This window comes from Mesoplodon bidens (assembly GCF_964165515.1).
Source record: "Mesoplodon bidens genome assembly, chromosome: 16".
Classification (NCBI taxonomy): Eukaryota; Metazoa; Chordata; class Mammalia; order Artiodactyla; family Ziphiidae; genus Mesoplodon; species Mesoplodon bidens.
This window is the reverse complement of record NC_138173.1, coordinates 6652704-6671059: the sequence shown is the minus strand read 5'-3', so window position 1 is coordinate 6671059 and position 18356 is coordinate 6652704. Positions and strand designations below refer to the sequence as shown.

The 18356-nt window shown below is 49.8% G+C and overlaps 1 protein-coding gene across 8 annotated transcripts in view; it reads right to left on the bottom strand.

The window, feature by feature from the left end:
• Positions 1 to 2852: 2852 nt before the first annotated feature.
• The window catches only part of FAM110B (family with sequence similarity 110 member B), a 130411-nt gene continuing 114907 nt past the window's right edge, over positions 2853 to 18356 (bottom strand). For all 8 annotated transcript variants that reach the window (XM_081258878.1, XM_081258877.1, XM_081258879.1 and 5 more), the window contains one exon: positions 2853 to 4675. In XM_081258878.1, the coding sequence (XP_081115004.1) occupies positions 3229 to 4341 (1113 nt within the window). In that variant the 5' untranslated portion in view covers positions 4342 to 4675 and the 3' untranslated portion in view covers positions 2853 to 3228. The remainder of the gene's footprint in view (positions 4676 to 18356) is intronic.

Genomic DNA, 18356 nt, shown 5'->3' with positions numbered 1-18356 from the left:
CTTATTCAAGCTGGAGGATGTTTTTGCATAGAGGAGTGACATCATCAGAGTTGATTATGATATCCCTGGCATGAAATGGGTTGGGAAGAGGCCGGTTGTGGGGAGGGAGAATTCCAGTTAGAGAGTTCTAGGAACAACAGTCCAGTTACGAGAAGATGAGAGCCTGAACTATGGCAATGGCAGAGGCAGTGGATATGGGAGGACTGTCTTAAGACATGGTGGTTTGAAAAAAGAAACGACCAGTCTCCAGAGCCATCTAGTGCAATCCTGTGTCACTCTGCATTGTGTGGGGTAATAAAAGTGGGCTGAACTATATTACAGCCATATATTCACACCAACACACTCAAGATACTTAATCCCATGAGCTACAAAAGTGAGCATTTTTCAAAGAGGACTTCACAATTAGGAAATGTCTTACTCTCAGGATTTAACGTTAAGCATTTGAAATTGTCCTTTATAGAAACTCTAATTTCAAGAACAAAAAGAAAATAATGAACTCCCATCTTCCATAGGAACCCAAAGCCTCACATTTGTCCATGGTATAAAGAGGCCCCAGAAGATTAGACTGAACTATAGTGGGGTGATTTATAGATCTGTTGGAACACAGATTAAAGGTGGTTTTGAAGTGTTGGGAGATTCAAACAAAATCAGCATAGGCAGGGATATTAAATTCGCCAAGTACTCATCTCCCCCCCAAAACCAGTTACCTTAGGAAAATACCATCTATCTTAGGTATTTCAATAGCCCCAGAAAGAGATGGATATATAAATGCTAAGCCATGAATATTTTAAATGGCCACATTTCTATCCAAACGGTGAGGGAAGAAAACATGTGTATATAAAAATATAAAACTTTCATCCTATTATCTTGAATGCATTGTACTATCACCACTCATAGCAGTATTTCAAAGTCTTTCTTATGGAAAGTAGAGCTCTAGTTGAACTAGAAGTTAAGCAGAGAACCAGAAAAATTCAAAGCTAGTGGAAAGTCAAGGAACCAAATTTGATTTTCAAAAGGAAAACGTTTGTGAATGGTAAGAGTTGGGAATCAGCGTTTCTGTTTCTGAAACTTTAAAAATAATCCTTTCTTTTACTTTTACATGATATATGGAACTTTAAAAGAAATGTTAATCTTCAAATAACTTGATTCATTAAATACCTGTTGAATACTCAATGTCCTAATAACAGGAGGTAAGACATGTCCATTGAGAGGAATGATTCTTCTCTTAAAGTAAAAGTGAAAATCTAAGTTCCTTGAGGCAAACACTGTGCTGTTGACCACAGCAGTCCCGGGTCAACGGTGAGGCCTGAAAAGGGGATCACTCAACGAACGCCCTTTTGAAAGAGGAATGGGTGAATGAATGAATGAGTGGACCAGTGTCTGAACACATGTAATGTGAATGACACTGGACTTGTACAAATAAGAACAAGGCTATAAATTTCAAAAGTACGTCTCTACCGTCAGAACTCACAAATATTTACAACTGAAGAGTTTGGTGGAAGATGTGAAAAATTCTGATATTTAAGAAAAGATGAAAATGCTGAAAGTGTGATCTAAGTAAAGCAGCAGCAGCATATTTTAGGAACCTCGATGAAACTAGTTTAGCAAAAAGCACACTGCTCTAACTACAATGAAGGACACGGCTGTTCAGAATAATTGTGTCATGGCGAAAATACCTTAATGAAATGCTGCTCCTTCAAGACCATCAAAAATCTGCTTCTGGCTCACGGTCCAAGGTGAAAGTTCCATGGAGCGAGCAAAGGAAAGGACAAAGAAACCACCACCGTGAGTGCCTGCACCAGCGCTATTTATTAGAGTAACTTTTCCTTTTTTTCTTCTTAAAGATTTCATAACAATCGAAGTATGTACAAAGTCTTACAGCATTTACACCATAGAAAGTGTCCTATTAGCTGATGAAGCCTAAGGCAGTGCTGCTGGGAGCTCCAGAGTGTGTCTACAAGAGCAAGGAAGCTGGGCACTGTAGGTGGACCTCTCTGCTACAGCAGCTGATGGACACCTAACTAGACCACCTGGAGGACAGGTTATGGGGGAAAAGGAACAAGCTGATATGCAGCTCTAGGGACCACAGGCTGTTAAAGCTACCTAGAGTTGTGTTTCTAGTTACCTAGAGCATAACAAAGGTCCACAGCCTGACAGATTAACATATGCGCCAGGGCACAGTCACGCTGCTCAGATCTGGTTCAGCTACCAAAGGTATTGACTTGTGAATGGGAGGCTCTATACCGATATGGCTGCTATTTCCGTTTGTGTTCATGTCTTCAGAAAGCTCCCACCTGCCCAAGCCCCACTCCCCTCTCCCTTTATCAAGAACAACAACAAAGGGAGGTAAGAGAATCTGCATGGGATTAGTTCTTGACCAAAAAGCCAACTTAAAAAAAAAAAAAAGACATTCAGTATCAGCTCTAGGGTGGCCATTCTGTCAAAAGATTAACAGTGGAAATTTCTGAATCAACCTAAATCGGAACAGTATCAACAAACCCCACTAACACCCAACCTCCGGATTTAATCACCTTCATTGTATCTGATTGTCTTTCCTTGGGGTCAGCATTACACAGAACCACCAACATGTACACACCGAATCGGACACAAAACGTACATAGCACCGTCGCCCCAACCCTTACTTGAGTACGTGGCGAGCGGATGTCAATACCTACATGATTGACACCGGGGTCCCCACTTTCTTCCTCAGAAAGCCCAGCCCGGTTCTCTCTCGGGTCAGTCACTATCTGTCTGGTAAGCAGACCCCATTTATTTTCCCACTGTTTCGGTCTCCAGTGTAGGCAGATTGGCTTTTTGTTTTTTTTTAATTTCAAAAAGATGCTACTCCCAACTTAAAAGCCAGTGGATAAAACTTTTAATTAAGACACCATAGCGCGGGATATAAAAACACAGGAACCACATAAATATTGAAGACGTTGTATATACCGTTTTCCTTGTAAACAGTTTTGCTGAAGATCGAAGCCCTAGTGTGAATCTGGCCTGGAACTTTTGGCGGATGGCGAGCGATCGGCCAGGCTCTGCAGCGATGGTGGCCGAGGACGCCAGGTCAGTCCCCACGTTGGCGGGCATGCAACTTGAAAGACATTGCACAACAAGCAACACAAAGAGAGTGGAGAAGCTCACAACACCGCAAGGAGACCTCACAACCTCCATAACTGCCGAGGCACGGACAGAGACCCCACCTCCCTCCGCTGCGCGCGCTTCCTCTTACACGTGGGACACCTTCTGCGACTCTCTGGCTTGTTTGATGCTATACAACCACTTGATGATGCGAGCGTTTCTCTCGATCGCGGAGATGCCATAGGGCACCCGGTCATTGGCACTGTCATCGTTTCTAAGGTCACTGTTACTGTCCTGAGACTGTTCACAGTCCGAGCTGATCATGCTGGCGCTGCGGAAGTTGAGGGAGATGATGTCGGAGTTGGCGCGGGCGAAGTTCTCCATGCCCAGGGTTTCCAGCTCCTCGGGGTCCAGTCCGCAGTAGTTGAAGAAGCGCTCCACGTCGGCGTCCACCCGGAAGTACCTGTCGCTCAGGTCCGACTTGGACCGCTGGAGCGAGGGTCTCCGGCCCACCCCGCAGGCCGGCTCGGCCGCCTCGGCCTCGGGGGACCTGACCGCGGCCGGGGCGACGACCTTGGGCTTGGGGGGCAGCGGCGGGGCGGAGCTGCTGCAGGCGATGGCCTTCAGGGGCTTGGCGCCCGTCACCTTGCGGATGTCCGAGGAGCTGTGCGACACGTGCAGGAAGGAGTCGGGGGCGGGCTCGAGCGGCCGCCGGCCCACGTGCGAGCCGCCCTCCTGCGGGCTGCCGCGGCCGGGCGTGGGGCGCACGCGCAGCGACTCGGCGAACGAGTGCCGGTGCAGCTCGGCCGCGTCGGCGCGCGGCGCCGGCCAGTTCCGCGCGCCGTGCTTGTGGCCCGAGCCCGCGCTCGAGCCCTCCGAGCTGTTGAGGATGTTCTTGAGGATCTCGAGCTTCAGGGTCTCGCGCGGCGCGCCGCCCTCGCTCTTGGCGCCGCCGCCGAAGCCCTTGAGCGTGGGGCTGCCGAGCGCGCGCTTGGCGCCCGGGCACACGGGGGGCTTGGCCAGCACGGCCGGCTTCACGGGCTCCTGCTTGGCGTTGATGACCTCCTGGCTCTTGACGTACTTGGCCTTGTCGGCCTCCAGCCGCTCCACGGCGCTGAGTCGCTTGGGGTTGGGCTCCGCCTGCCGGCGAAAGTAGTCGGGCCCCTTGTTGAGGATGCGCAGGGGCACGGCCGACGTGAAGGTGCCGGCGGGGCTGACCGGCTTCACCATGCTACCTGTCTGTAGGCTCTCCGTGGGCATGGCGGGCGCTCTCTCCCCGGCGGCCGTGGTGGATGCTCGTCTGCGCGCCTCCGGATGCGCCGGGCAGACACATGTGCGGGCGGCACAAAGGGCAGCGGACGGTCCGGAACCGAGTGTCAGCGGCGGCGGCGGCGGCAGCAGCAGCGGCGGCAGCGCCTCATCTCCCGGCTCGTTCACCGCCCCGTGGCTTTCGTTTCCTCGCCGCCTCGCCGGCCGCCCGGTGCGGAAAGGCCCCAAGCCCCCAAGTTCCTTTCAGCTGCTTCGCCGCCTCCTTTCTCCTCCCCGAAGGATGTGGGAGTCTCCGCCAGGTCTTTGTGTTCGACTGCAGGCAGAGCTGAAACACACAACAACCAACCGCGGGTTAGGATGGGCGAGTGACATCACGGCTGCAGCAACAGCGGAGCCGCGCGCCCCCGCCCCAGGGCACCCCGCCGCCCGCCCGGGCGGGAGGCGATCCCGGCGGCCGCACGAGGCCCGCGCCCCGCGCTCGGAGAAAGAGCGGCAGAGGGTTCCCACGCGCCAACTCCTCCCGCCGCCTTCCCAGCGGGGAGACCCGCCTCCCGATCACGCCCGGCTGGCATCGCTTGTACCCAAACCCCGGAAACGCTAGACGAGTGCAGAAATGCGGGTCGTTCCCAGTTCCTGAAATGCCAGTGGGTTCCTGAGAATCCCTTTGCTGCTTTAGGCTACAGCATCGGTGACGTCTAATATGCCTCCTTTGCAATGAAGCAAACCTTCAGACTTCTGTCAATCTCTCCTAACACTTCAACAAGCACCCAACTCTTCAAAAACTGAAAAGGTGGGCGAGAAACGGCAGTAAACACGAAAATATTTTTTTAAAAGTCAACATTTTTATCTTATTTTTGCCAACCAATATATTTGAAAACACATTCACCTGCTAATGGAATGTGTATGAAGTTCAACCCATTAAACACAAGCTTATTTTTTAACTAAAACAAACAAAAACCAAACAGAAAGCCTAGAAATACTTCTAGATCAACCATATAAATAGATACTCTGATTATCAATGCTCCACACATTTTTCACACAATGAGCAGAATCAAGTTGCTTTGTGCTATGTATTTTCCCAGATCCCCTAGAGAACTAAGAACACAATCTTGAGGTGTCAATCATACCTAAATATGTTACTTTATGGAAAAGTTGTATAATGGGTAAGCATTCATGGGGCTTATTTATGGCTTTCTGAACCACTTGACTCCCTCACGCCCCCACCCAAGCCCACTATAAGGAAACACTCATCAATACTCCCAATATAAATCTTGAGGGAGGCTTTCTACTTAGAGCATAACAGTGAAACATTTATCTCTGCAGCCCTCTGAAGTCCAACCACCTCTCTGCCTGTCACTGCTGGCAGAGAGCACTGATGAACGCATCAGCCTTCCAAAGCACTGGTGAAAGACCTTTTCAGCATCTTTGGTTGTAATTAGGAGTATTAAGAGAATAATGTAGTCAACTAACTTGTCAAATAACTAATTTACAAAATAAAGCGGTATTACTATAAAATGATCTGCTTTCACCGGAAGAAAATGAAGTGTCTTAAAATAAGCTTGGGGCGGGGGGCTGATATTTTTCCTTAACATCTTTTAAAACTCTTAATCTCTAAGTACACCCATCGTCCTGTTTCGTTAGAGACCATTTTGGTAATCTGCAAAAGGATTCGTTCTCATAAAAAGATTTTCCTATGCAAGATGTAAGAAGCCCCAAGGCAATTCCTCCGTAATGATTTCCTTTAATTGTGCGGTTCTATTATGGTACTTCAATTTAGTTTAAAAAATCACCTCCTCTCATGAAGATGAAGTAAGATTGTTTCTTTGAACATATTCTGAATGAAATACCAGAGAAGGAGTGCGGATTCCTCTGCGGATCCTCAGGTCTGCTCATCCACCACCCTGGGTACCTCTCACCCCGAGGACGAGCCTGGTCCTCCAGGAGGGGGCTGGAGCCAGGGCAGGCAGCGGAGCCCAGGCCCCGAGGCAACCCCGCTGGATCTCCCCCAGGGCACCTGAGAGCCCCCAGGATGGGCCTTGTTTCTCCCGAGCGCATATAACATCTTCACTGGTTACCTTTGCGCTTCCAAAATGTGTCCATGGAGGGGACAGTGCCAGCAGGTTCAGGGGCAGAGTGAAGGACACCACGGAAATCTGTGCCGGTAACCGTTGTGCCCAAGGACCGGGGCACACCCCCAGCAAGTGGGAAGATGGCCCAGCGGGTGGCAGGAGGTAGAGCCTCCGCCCCTTCCGCTGGGGCCTTCGCTCCTCACCTGTGACATGAGTGCTTGGACGAGATTCCCACTAGTCCTCCTCCCTCTAAAAGCACGTGGCCCTGAGGGGCTAAGGACCAGTGAGTTATTTCCAGTTTCAAAAAGGGCCCACGGGAATACTGGCCTGTGAACTCTTCTATGCTTCCGGCATTCACTGTTCTTAGGAGAAGGTTCTTCACATGATGAGTTGTAGTTATCACGTGACGGTCACTAGCGGTAAAGCGCACGCTGGCCCGCACGACTGTGTTATTTTCTAATTCCATCATAGTCGGACCGGAAGCCCCAAACGGCCACCGCTACTGACCGACTTTCCAGTGTGCCGAGCTGTCTGTCCAGGGGGACTTTGGTGCCGCTCAGAACTCAATGAAAGTCATCTCTCTGCACTCTTAGGACTGAGGACTCCCAGGCTACTTTCTAGGAAGCATTTCCCGGGAAGCTCGTCTTCCTTCCGCCCTGCTTTCCGTCTTCACGGAAAAGAAGGCCTGAGAATGGGTGAACAGAGGCCAGAGCCAGAGGACGGCCCCTCCAAGCACCCCCACTGTGCACGCCATCCACCTGAGGAAGCAGTTACTAGACACAGAACCAGCATGACAGTTTATGTTAGAAAAACAGTAATCATTTGTAACTAATTTTATTTTATTATTTTTTTTTTGTGGTACGCGGGCCTTTCACTGTTGTGGCCTCTCCCGTTGCGGAGCACAGGCTCCGGACACACAGGCTCAGCAGCCATGGCTCACGGAGCCAGCCGCTCCGCGGCATGTGGGATCTTCCCGGACCGGGGCACGAACCCGTGTCCCCTGCATCGGCAGGCAGACCCCCAACCACTGCGCCACCGGGGAAGCCCAGAAAAACCGTAATCATTTGTAACTAATTTACACTCCATTTCCTTTCTGTTTCTACCCCTCTTCCGTCTGTCTTTCCTTTGTCATTCCCAATTTCCCTAATAACTGTCAACACACTGATGATGTTTAGAAATGACCGTGGTCACAGCTGAAACGTTCTAATTTAAACTCCCGGAGGTGGGAAGGAAAGCGTCTTATTAGAAGGCTGGAAAGCCACGGAAAAAGCTGTAGGAACTGGTTGGGTGCTACAGGATAATAACACGGTACAGTTGATGTTTTCTACCTGTTTTAGCCAATGCACTACTTCAAAAATAATGAAGGTGGCAAAGGCTGCTCCTTCTCTTAATTGTGACATAATCCTTAACTTCTGCTCTTTTACGTTTTGATGTTCAAACAGTGTTGGCTGGGACGGAGCTGTACAGACCCACCCGGAGTTTTGGAGCGTAGACTTTGGTGTGATGCAGACCAGGTACATTCAAGACATCTGGAAACCTGGAGCTACATCGTGATGTCACAAATATGATAACCATGGCCTGTGTTCAGGGAGCACCAGGCACATGGTCCTCTGCTGATGGCAGCCTTGCCCAGGCCCCTGACATCAGGACAGCCCTGGGCATTGGTGGGAGCAGGCCTGAAGGGGCCTCTATGCCTCTTCATCTTGTTTCAGAAAAATGCGACCTCAGCCACGTGAGGTTTCATCCACAGAAGTAATTATCCGGCCCTGCTTGATCCCTGATGGAGGGCTAAGGAGAGAGAACACAAGCCTGAGGGGAGCTTCCATTCACAGACCTTTTTGCCTACATCCTACCCCACTGAATATCCATTTAAAAATTTCATGAAAGCATAAAATGGAGAAAAAAATGTGGCAGAACCGAGGGACAGAGTTGCCCTCCGAGTCAGGGCAACGTGAACTCAACAGCAGCCCGGGCGGGGGTCACCGTGGGCAGAGCTCCCACAGCAGCTCCTTCCCGATGGAGGACCAGGGCCAGAGGGGTCATGTTATCTGCGTGGGGAGGGCGGATGGGGCCCAGAGCCAGCCAGGGGCAGAGGACACGGGGGCAAAGACATGGTGACTCCTGCTGGCTCTAGGGATGCCTCTCAAACTTGAATGTGCCTGTGCATCCGGGGATCTGCTGGGCACCCCAGACTCTGCATTTCTCACCAGACCCCAGGTGATGCCCGGGGAGCTGGTCCAGCCTTTGAGTGGCAAGAGGAAATGGGAAGAATCTCACTCTTGTTCCAGCGGGCATCAGAGTCGGTGCTAGAAGCTGGCACGGAGAACATGAGCCAGGCTTTCTTGTCTCTTACATGAGTAAAAGTCTGGGGCTTTGGGGACATGGAAACAGCAATCCCAGAGAACTGAAACTTCCAAAACCAAAGTGGCCTGGATCCGTCTAACTTCAAATCTGCCAGCTGCTCATGGGGGCAGTTAGGTAGAGACCAGGACCTGGGCCGGTGGGCGACACTGGGGAGACCCAGCACGCTGGTCTCAGAGCATTGACAACCCTGGGGGCAGTGAGGGATAGAAAGTGAGCCACCGTACACACAGTTTATGTGAAAGAGGCTTAAAGCCAATTTCCTGTAACCCAGGCAACGTGAGCCTCGGTGCCTCCGAGGTCAGTCGGATCACGGTGACTGTGGCCTGCGTGAAGGGGCCTCCAGCTACGGGGCTGCCGCGGGGAATGGCTTTCACAGTTGACACAGCAAACCCAGATTTCTGTGTGGTGTCTCTTGATTTTAAGATTCAATCATAGAAAACACCGTGGGCCATGTGCTTCTGGTAAAGAGAAACGGACAATTAACTCCTAATTGATCTTTACATTCCAGGCAGGAAGAGAGTCCTGCAGTTACAGCAAGCACCCTGGGAATGAACAGATTCACCTGTAGAAGTTTCTCAAATATGTGAAAACTGGTCATTTCTCATGTGTTATGGCAGAAAAAAGGTGAAATACTGCTTTAAAGAGGGAGTCTGACTAATTCCACTCTGAGTCACCTAAAATCTCGGTGCCTAGATCTCATCTATGAAAGTGAATGTGTTGAATCCGGTGAGCTTGAAAATGCTTTCTGCTCAAACATTTTTTTTTTTTTTTTTTTTTGGCTGCATTGGGTCTTCGTTGCTGCTCATGGGCTTTTCTCTAGTTGTGGCGAGCGGGGGCTACTCTTCGTTGCGGCTCTAATGGCGGTGGCTTCTCTTGTTGTGGAGCACGGGCTCTAGGCATGTGGGCTTCAGTAGCTGTGGCTCGTGGGCTTCAGTAGTTGTGCCTTGTGGGCTCTAGAGCGCAGGCTCAGTAGTTGTGGCCTGCGGGCTCAGTAGTTGTGGCACACGGGCTTAGTTGCTCCGCGGCATGTCAGATCTTCCCAGACCATGACCTGAACCCGTGTCCCGTGCATTGGCAGGTGGATTCTTAACCACTGCACCACCAGGGAAGCCCCGCTCAAACACTCTTGGAGACAAAGAGCAAAAGAAGCAATTTACCTTTGAGGTTAGTAAGAGCTCTGGAAGAACCGATTCTTCTAGTTTCAGACCACAAAACATTTACAATCTGGGCAAACTTGTCCCATGTTGCTTTCTAATTTTGGGGGGAACAGCATCTGTGCTTACTGACTTTAGCCGTAAGATTCCAACTTGACTGGGTCCACCTTCATAACTGTATTCTTGGTTTTTCCCATTTAAGAGCAGAGAAACCTCCTTATAATTGAAGTAAGGATGAAGTCTCAGATGACACCATTAGCTTTTGAATTCTTTACAAATGTAAGAGAAAAGCACTCAAAATCGAAGAGCGCTGAATCTAATTCAGCTTACTGAGGTGTGGGCTGGGTTGAATCAATTGATTAGTACCTAGTGACTGAGCAATTACGTGTAAGATGTAAAGAAACAGAAAAGTCATGGCAATTTAGAAAAAAATATTCAAAATACATACAGTGAATATTAATTAAATAATGTTGATCAGTGTGGCAGGACTGTCACAATGCACTTCCCCACCAACCACTTCTCGGGAGTCAGATGGCAGAGCGGGAGGGAAGAACCCGAGTAAAGGCACGGACGCGGGGCCTCCGTCCTCAGGGAAGCCCTCCACTGAGTTCGTGGTTCATTCAGGAAACCTGAAACACACCTGACAGCCGTGCTGGTGGCGGGGGGACGGGGACAGACCTACTGGGGTGAGGGTGGAGCAGGTGGACTTTGGATTTCATGCAGAGCAATGGGGGAGCCCTGGAGGGTGATCATGCATCAGTGCAGGGCCAGGTCTGGAGTTGTAAGAGCTCCCCTGGCTGTGGGGAGGGACCAGGACGAGAGGGGGAGAAGAAACAGCTGCAGAGAGGCTGGGCAGAGCTGCCCAGGGGAGGGAGAGGCAGTGGGCACTGAGCGGAGGCCCCCCGGGCACGGCCCGTGGGTCCGAATCCTGGCTCTGCGCCGTAAGGGCTGAGTAGCCTTGGGCAGGTCACTTCTCCACCCTGGGCCTCAGGTTTCCCATCTCTAAAATGGGGATAATGATACCACCTACCTATTCAGGGCACTTGAGAAAGTTAAATAAGGGCACAGAGGCACTTCTCACTCACGTCACCCTAATGAGGAGGGGGTCTCTGGGGATGGAGAGAAGTGTGGACAATTTCAAGAGATGCTTAAGACCTGCACTGGGCCGAACTTGGTGTCGGTCTGGTTGTGGAGGGATTCCGGGCTTCCTGCTTGACTGCTGACACGTGGTGTGTGGGCAAGAAGCACACACTCTAGTCTCATCTTCCCTCGCTTCCTCCTCTGCAGCCCAGGCTTGAGCCAAACGGAACAACGGCGGCCCCCCCCGAACCAGCTGTGCACGTTCACACATCTGCCCTCCCTCTGCCCGAGACGACTGTAACCAGCAGGGTTTCAGAAGGAAACTCATCCTCTCCTTAATACGCATCGCAAATAGCTAACAATGTTGTGGCCATCGTGAAAAGTATATTTAGAAGCAAGGTGTGTTCCTAAATTAAATGCTTAGTTCTGTAGGTTAAAGGAAGTAATGGCACTGCATTTGGAAGACGTTAACTTATCCATTTTAATTAATACGCCATGTTTTTCACCATTTTCCCTTTTCCTTCCCTTCCTAACGCCATTCACTTTATTAACTCCTTTTATGCTGTGAAAATAACTTATAAAGAGTGCAAAAGGAGAAGAACAAAAGTGCAAAGGTAAATGGGGGAGTACCAAAAGCATGTATCCAAAAAGGACTAAATTTGCACACGATAAATTGAACAGAAACTAAGAAATGAGAGGCCCACACATCTGGAAGCGTTAAGTCAAAACCACCGCCCTTTCAGGACCTGTTGTTTGTTTCATTTACTGAATGACGTGCCTCCTCGCTTATTGGCTGGTGAAATCCCTCAACATCTATAATCCTGACGGCTGGATCTTCTCTTTTCTGACCTCAGTGTTGCCATCAGCAATCAGCTCCAAGCTGGAAATGAAATAATCCCATTGCCAACAACACTCTCACTTTGTATATTCTTGGAAACCATGGACTTGTCCTAACAACATTTAAACTTTTGATTCTGGTATCCTAGTCATTTTTTAGCTTACTCTTTCAGTTGGCTAGAGTAGGTCTTCAAATGTTACATAATAGAAAAATCCTTGCCCTGGGTTTTCATTTTCCACCTGTTGGAAAATGTTCCACCATCTGTCCACTTTTTTTTTTTTTTTTTTTTTTTTGCGGTACACGGGCCTCTCACTGTTGTGGCCTCTCCCGTTGCGGAGCACAGGCTCCGGACACGCAAGCTCAGCGGCCATGGCTCACGGGCCCAGCCGCTCCGCGGCATGTGGGATCCTCCCGGACCAGGACAAGAACCCGTGTCCCCTGTATCAGCAGGTGGACTCTCAACCACTGCGCCACCAGGGAAGCCCCATCTGTCCACTTTTCAGCAGGTCCTTTAAGCCTTGTTTCTTTTGACACATCCATTCTATGCAGCCGGAGGAGAGAAATAGATGTTGGAACAGCGAAGAGATGCCGAGAGGCCAACTTTACCTTCTAGGCCTTCGTGGATACGGACCAAGGAGTGATGCCCTCCCAGGGCTCTCCTAGGGTGTGCCGGACACACGGGTGAGCAGCACACACTTGCACAGGCGTTTTGATAAACGCGAGGAAATTCCTGACAGTCGTGTACTGTATTACGGCAGCAGCCTCCAGGTGGCACTGTGAACTGAGCAAATCTGCAGGGAAGCACGGAGGGGGTACAACTCGTTACCCGCAGCACATCGCCGTGATGTCAGGGAGCAGAGAAGGCGTGGGAGACAATGCCACCCAAGGAGCCGGTATCGGGGCTGACTCAGCTCTTTGCTCAGAGCTGTGGTTTGGACCTTGGCGTGCGGCGACCCGCACCCCAGACAGAAGGCTGGATTCAGGAACCCTTCCCACCTCCAGAGGGCCTGACCCAGGTCTCCTGGAGCTGACGGAGGCTGGCTGTAGCTGGAGTCTGAGAGGTCTAAAGAAAGAGTCTGTGCTGGACCCTCCACCCAGGACATGGGCCAGAGGAAGCTGCGTTTCCACGAGTACAAGGGTTTCCTAGGCCACACGTGAACTTGGGGAGAAGTGGTCTAGGGTTATCTTAAAAGGAACTGAGCCCAAAGAGGCGCCCACCTCTAGAAAGCCAAGAGCCCTGCACTGAGGGGGAGGCCATGAGCACCCCCAGCAGTGAGAGATGTGTGGCTGCCCCCAGGGAACCCGAAAGCTCCCAAAGAGAACGAGCTCCGGACTCCCCCATGCCCAGGGAATGACAGGTGTCAGGGCCGAGAAGAGGACCCCTGTCATCGTCCCCCCACACGTCCACAGACCCCCATGGACCTGCCCCCAGGTTAGAAGCGATGCCTAATACAGAGCCGGGAAGGAGCTGGGAGACCCACAAGGTTTATTCAGCCCCCTCCTCCACCGGGGTTTCGAAGCCAACACAGGCCTGAGCTGGGAGAGCGGGCAGCCCAGCTGAAACAGGGTGAGAGGCTGGAGGTTTTCAGTCGTTCATGCATGAAACTGACCCGGGGACTTTGAATTATTTAAGATGAACCTGAAGAGGCTACGGGTCGTGTCGAGAGGAGAATTCAGGGTGCGTTCTTAGGGCCTGAGAAGAGAGGTCACTCGCTTCCTGTTCATCCCCGAATGAATCCAGGCCAGACAGTAGAACCGGTCCAGGTGGCATCCTTCGGGGTTTCTGTCTGTCCGCCTGCTGACGCGGAGCCCCTCAGTCCAGAGCCAGGTCCAGGGTTCAAGGTCAAACGCGTTTACTCCGGAGCCCGGCCACTCACAGCTCTGCGACCCTGGGCACGTTCCCTGAGCTCGGTGTGCCTCAGTTTCCTCCTGACGGTACGCTCACCGTAATGACGCCTCCGTGTGCTGGGGCTGCCATGAGAATTCCGCGAGGGAGCGCGTTGAAGGGCCGGTGTGTAGCATCGCGTCTGGTCTGGCGACGTGAGCTGTTGTTACATTTCATCCCCCGTCATCAGGTTTCAAGCTTAACGGTCACTGAATGATCTTTTGTCTTAAAATGATTCCACTGGTCTCAGGTGAGAGCGTGTGTGCTATTTCTGTCAAAGTGGGTCGACCAGGCAGTTTCTATCTACAAGGTCACTTGTGTGACCCCGTTTTTATTTGAGCTACAACAAAAATATGTGGTTTCAAATTTCAAAGCAAACAGTTGTGCGAGTGAAACAGCCTAGAGAAAATAATAAAGCCATTATTAAAAATGAAATCAAACCTAAGGTTGATAGGAGAAAAAGCGCCGGTCAAATCGCAATCTGCGATGGAGTCTTGACTTGGATGTCATTCTCCAAGGTCATTTAGAAAACTCGTTCACAGGCTTCATTTTCATTTGTAAGTAAGTCCATTCTAAAAAGAAATGTCATGGGTTTCTTTTAAAATGCCCTACTCTTATTTAAGACAATTACAGGTAAAATGAAATCGAGAATCAGAAAAAAAAAAAATCACATTTCTGGTTCAACAGTCTTCCGTGGCCAAAGGCAGAGAAAGTTTTGCTATAACAGGGCCACCAGCTTGTGTCAATGTTGGGGAGCCCTGCCCTGCACCCGAGATCTCAGAAGCCAGCACCAAAAATCGTTTGGAAATACGATGGCTTGCTTGATGGAAATAACGACAAGTAATGAAGAGCAGGGTGACTAGAATTCCTAATGACAGAGTTCCAATAGGACTGCTTGCCTTGTCCAAACAAACATAAGTGATCCCATTTACGGCCTCTTTGGCCTCTCCTGGAGGGGGCTTCACTCGGCTCTGTGTTCGGCTGTGAGAACGTGCGAGGCACAGCCAAACTCTCAGTGAGCGCCCCGGCCCTTTGCACAGGCTAGCCCATTCAGGTCCCAGGCTTTGGGAGAACTGCTCGTTAACGTGAGGCTAAGAGTTAGCTGGCTCCCCAGTTAGGGTGACCAGGAGTACCTTCTAGCAGCAGCAATGACATCTCAGCAAACTCGAGGATTGTGAACTTTAGTAGCAGCTCACGGAGACACCGTGCAGGGCTCACACGCCCCATCTCATCCATCCTCACAATTACTCCCTTACAAGGGTTCTGATCCCCCTGTACCAGCAAGAGGGTAAGTACTTGCGAGTGGTACCCCAAACAGAATCCGGGGCTGCGTGGATCTGGGGACCCGGCATCTGGCTGTCCCACTGACATGGGTTGTAGGCACCCGCAATTTGCATTTTTCTTTGGCTGTGTAAACTTGTACATACTCTATGGCAGCCGTAGCAGGGTGGCAATATAGACAGAACCTTTATTTGTGAAAATATTTTCAATTTCTAGTGAAATAAGTATGTATTAAATATGTGTGTGAATACATGTGTAAATACATATGTGTGTAAATACTCTGAAATAAATATATGTTAAAACGGTGACATGGGCTTCCCTGGTGGCGCAGTGGTTGAGAGTCCGCCTGCCGATGCAGGGGACGCGGGTTCGTGCCCTGGTCCGGGAAGATCCCACACGCCGCGGAGCGGCTGGGCCCATGAGCCATGGCCACTGAGCCTGCGCGTCCGGAGCCTGTGCCCCGCAACGGGAGAGGCCACAACAGTGAGAGGCCCGTGTACCGCCAAAAAAAAAAAAATTAACCTGTTCATAATGACCATTTCCTGTTAAGCACATATGATGTACTAAATGCACAGAGAACTGTACTAATGCATTTTAAAGGTTTTACGATTCAATCCCACCAACATCTCTAAAGCAAGTGTTATTATCCCAACTTTACAGATGAGGAAAGTCATGTCCAAAGACACCAACAAAGTTGTCTAAGATACTTGGCTACCAGGTGGCTGAGGGCTCCACACCTGATCTGCATACCTACCCCTTGGTCCACCTCTCCATGTCACACCCTCATTCCAGCTCTTAAAAAGATGGGTGTGATGTAGTTCTAAATGGTTTACATTTAAATAATGTAAGTGCATTTACATTAGGAAGCCACACTACTTGTAGTTTAGTCCCGAAGCTCTAAGATCTACTCTCTTGGCCATTCACTGCTGAGTACCGGCTTCTCCTAGCAGGAAGAGGAGGACAAGAAATCGCTTAAACTTTTTCTTACATCAAATAATCATGTTACTTGCTTACAGCTTAAATGCACAAGCAGAGAAGGTGAAATGTTTATCAACTCAGTTCCATTAATTTACTTTTCTTTCTTGACACCAGCGACTGCAGATCCATCAAAGTTAGCTGAGCTCTGATGAAAATCATGAGAGATTAAAAAGAACAACAAGCAACAGAGACTGTGTTTCATTCTGTCTACAACACGGAGCACTTGGAGAGTAGGGAGAGCTCACTTTTTACTGCCATTCCTACTGAAGCCCCCCGCCGTGTACACAGTAGGCACGCACTAAAATGGGCACCCAGCTGAACTAAAATGTAAAACGCAAAAGCCTCAGTAGACTACCTAGCACATTATTTTATATTATAATAGCTCAATGATGCCCTCAGATAAAAAACCCAGGAAGCGAACCTCAGGATGCACTGTTTATAAATTTGAAACAACACTCCAAGTGCCTCCTTTTGATTGGAGAGCTTGGGGCACCGGCACACAAATGCACAGAAACTGTTTATTCACAGCTTGACGGACACATTAGCCCTGAACTGTGCTTAGAACACAAATACGGTCCAAAGGGAAATCAATACAAGGTAGAATTTTAAAGCAGAACCAGTAGGTTCTGCTTTCAAAAAAAAGAATACTGTTGATGTTATTTGCCGAGCAGCACCTAGAATTATTTTCCATCTCTGGAATTAATCTTAGTGCTGGAGAAGTTCAGCAGTTGTTAACACAACGAGTTCCTTGCCTCAAGTGTACTCAGAAAAGACAAACAGTATTTTTTCACTTTTAAGAATTCAGACTGAATTCTGGGACAATTCAAAGTAAGACAGGCAAGTCTGTAGGCACCTATTTTTGTAGCACATATTTTAATCTTTAGCACTTAACACGTCTCACATAAACCATTTTCAAGCCTAGAACGGCATGAGGTAAGGCTTCACCACAGTCTACGCTGGAAACGTCATTCTGGGGTCCAAGCGACAAGGAGCTCGGGAGCGGCTGACACGGTCCCTGCGCCTTTGCCCAGGCCCGTTCCATCTCTGCTCCAAGCTGGCCGGAGCGAACGCAGCGGGCAGGTGGCCAAACTGCTGTGCTCTGCGGCCACAGGCCCTCCCCGCCTGTCCGTCCTCCCCTGCCCCCAGGGCCCCCTCCTCCCGGGCACGCTCTCCGATGCCGGCACCTCCTTATTCTGCTCCCTGCCCTGGCATCCCCCAGCCCTCCTTGGCCTGGCCTGGACCAGAGCCTTCCAAGTGTCCCCAGACGCACTGCGAAGTCTTTTCTGACCTCTCGTTCTGCATCCCATCCCTCCTGCCCGGCACTGCCTTTCCCCAGCCACGGACACCTGGTCAGTCCAGCGTAGCACCGGACCCTGCGGGACAGCAGAGCTCTGAATCTCTTGTAGGGACCCTTGTCTGACATGTGTCCAGCACAGGATGTGTGCTTGCCCCAATGCAAAAGAATAAAAAGCTAAAACTATCACAAAGGCTTTGCTTACTTCCCCACCTTCCTACTCCTGCTGCCCAAACAAACAAACAAAGCCAGCTCACTGAAGAGTCTCTCTAAGGATGATGATAATAAAAAAACCTATATTAAAATAATCTTGATAAATACTTTAAAAGCTACAGGCACTGCTGGATGGACAAAGCAGACCTTCCGTGAGATCTGAAAACTCTGCTTCCATATCCATTCCAACACAGAACGCTTTTTTACCTATCCCTTCACGCTTGTCTTTTAAAATGAAACTATCTGCCTCTATATCTTGATTAACTGTTTCTCGTTCCTGTTTACTAAAAAAAAAAAAATGACTCATCCAAAGTGAAAAAAGGGAGTTGGCTTTTAGAAATAGTTTTATTTTTCCTCAGTCTCTATCATTGTTTAAATTTGTTTAGTGAGAAATGAAATTTTCTATTATTTTTTTAAGAAGAAAGAGGATTATTTTGCTTGGGGTGAGAGGTAGTTGTTGATGTTTACAGCTTCCTGGTATCTGAAGCTTTTGATTCTGGGCGCATCACTTAACGGCTCAGGAGAGAAACGCAGCGGCAACCACTTATGGGGACTCTTCCTTCTGCAACACCTCTGGCCAGATGGGATGGACACCTTAGAATCAACAAGTATCACCTGTCCTACTTAGCAGATGGGGAAACTGAAGCTCGGAAGGTTTAAGTGAGTAGCCTGAAGCTGGTCAGTTGAAGAACCAACCCCAGGTCCTTCTGTTTTCTAAACCTGTGCCCTGGTACAGCGCTCAAAAGTCATGGAAACGTCCCAGGTACAGCCCTCAACAGTCATGGAAACGTCCCAGGTACAGCCTTCAACAGGCATGGAAACGTCCCATGTACAGCCCTCAACAGGCATG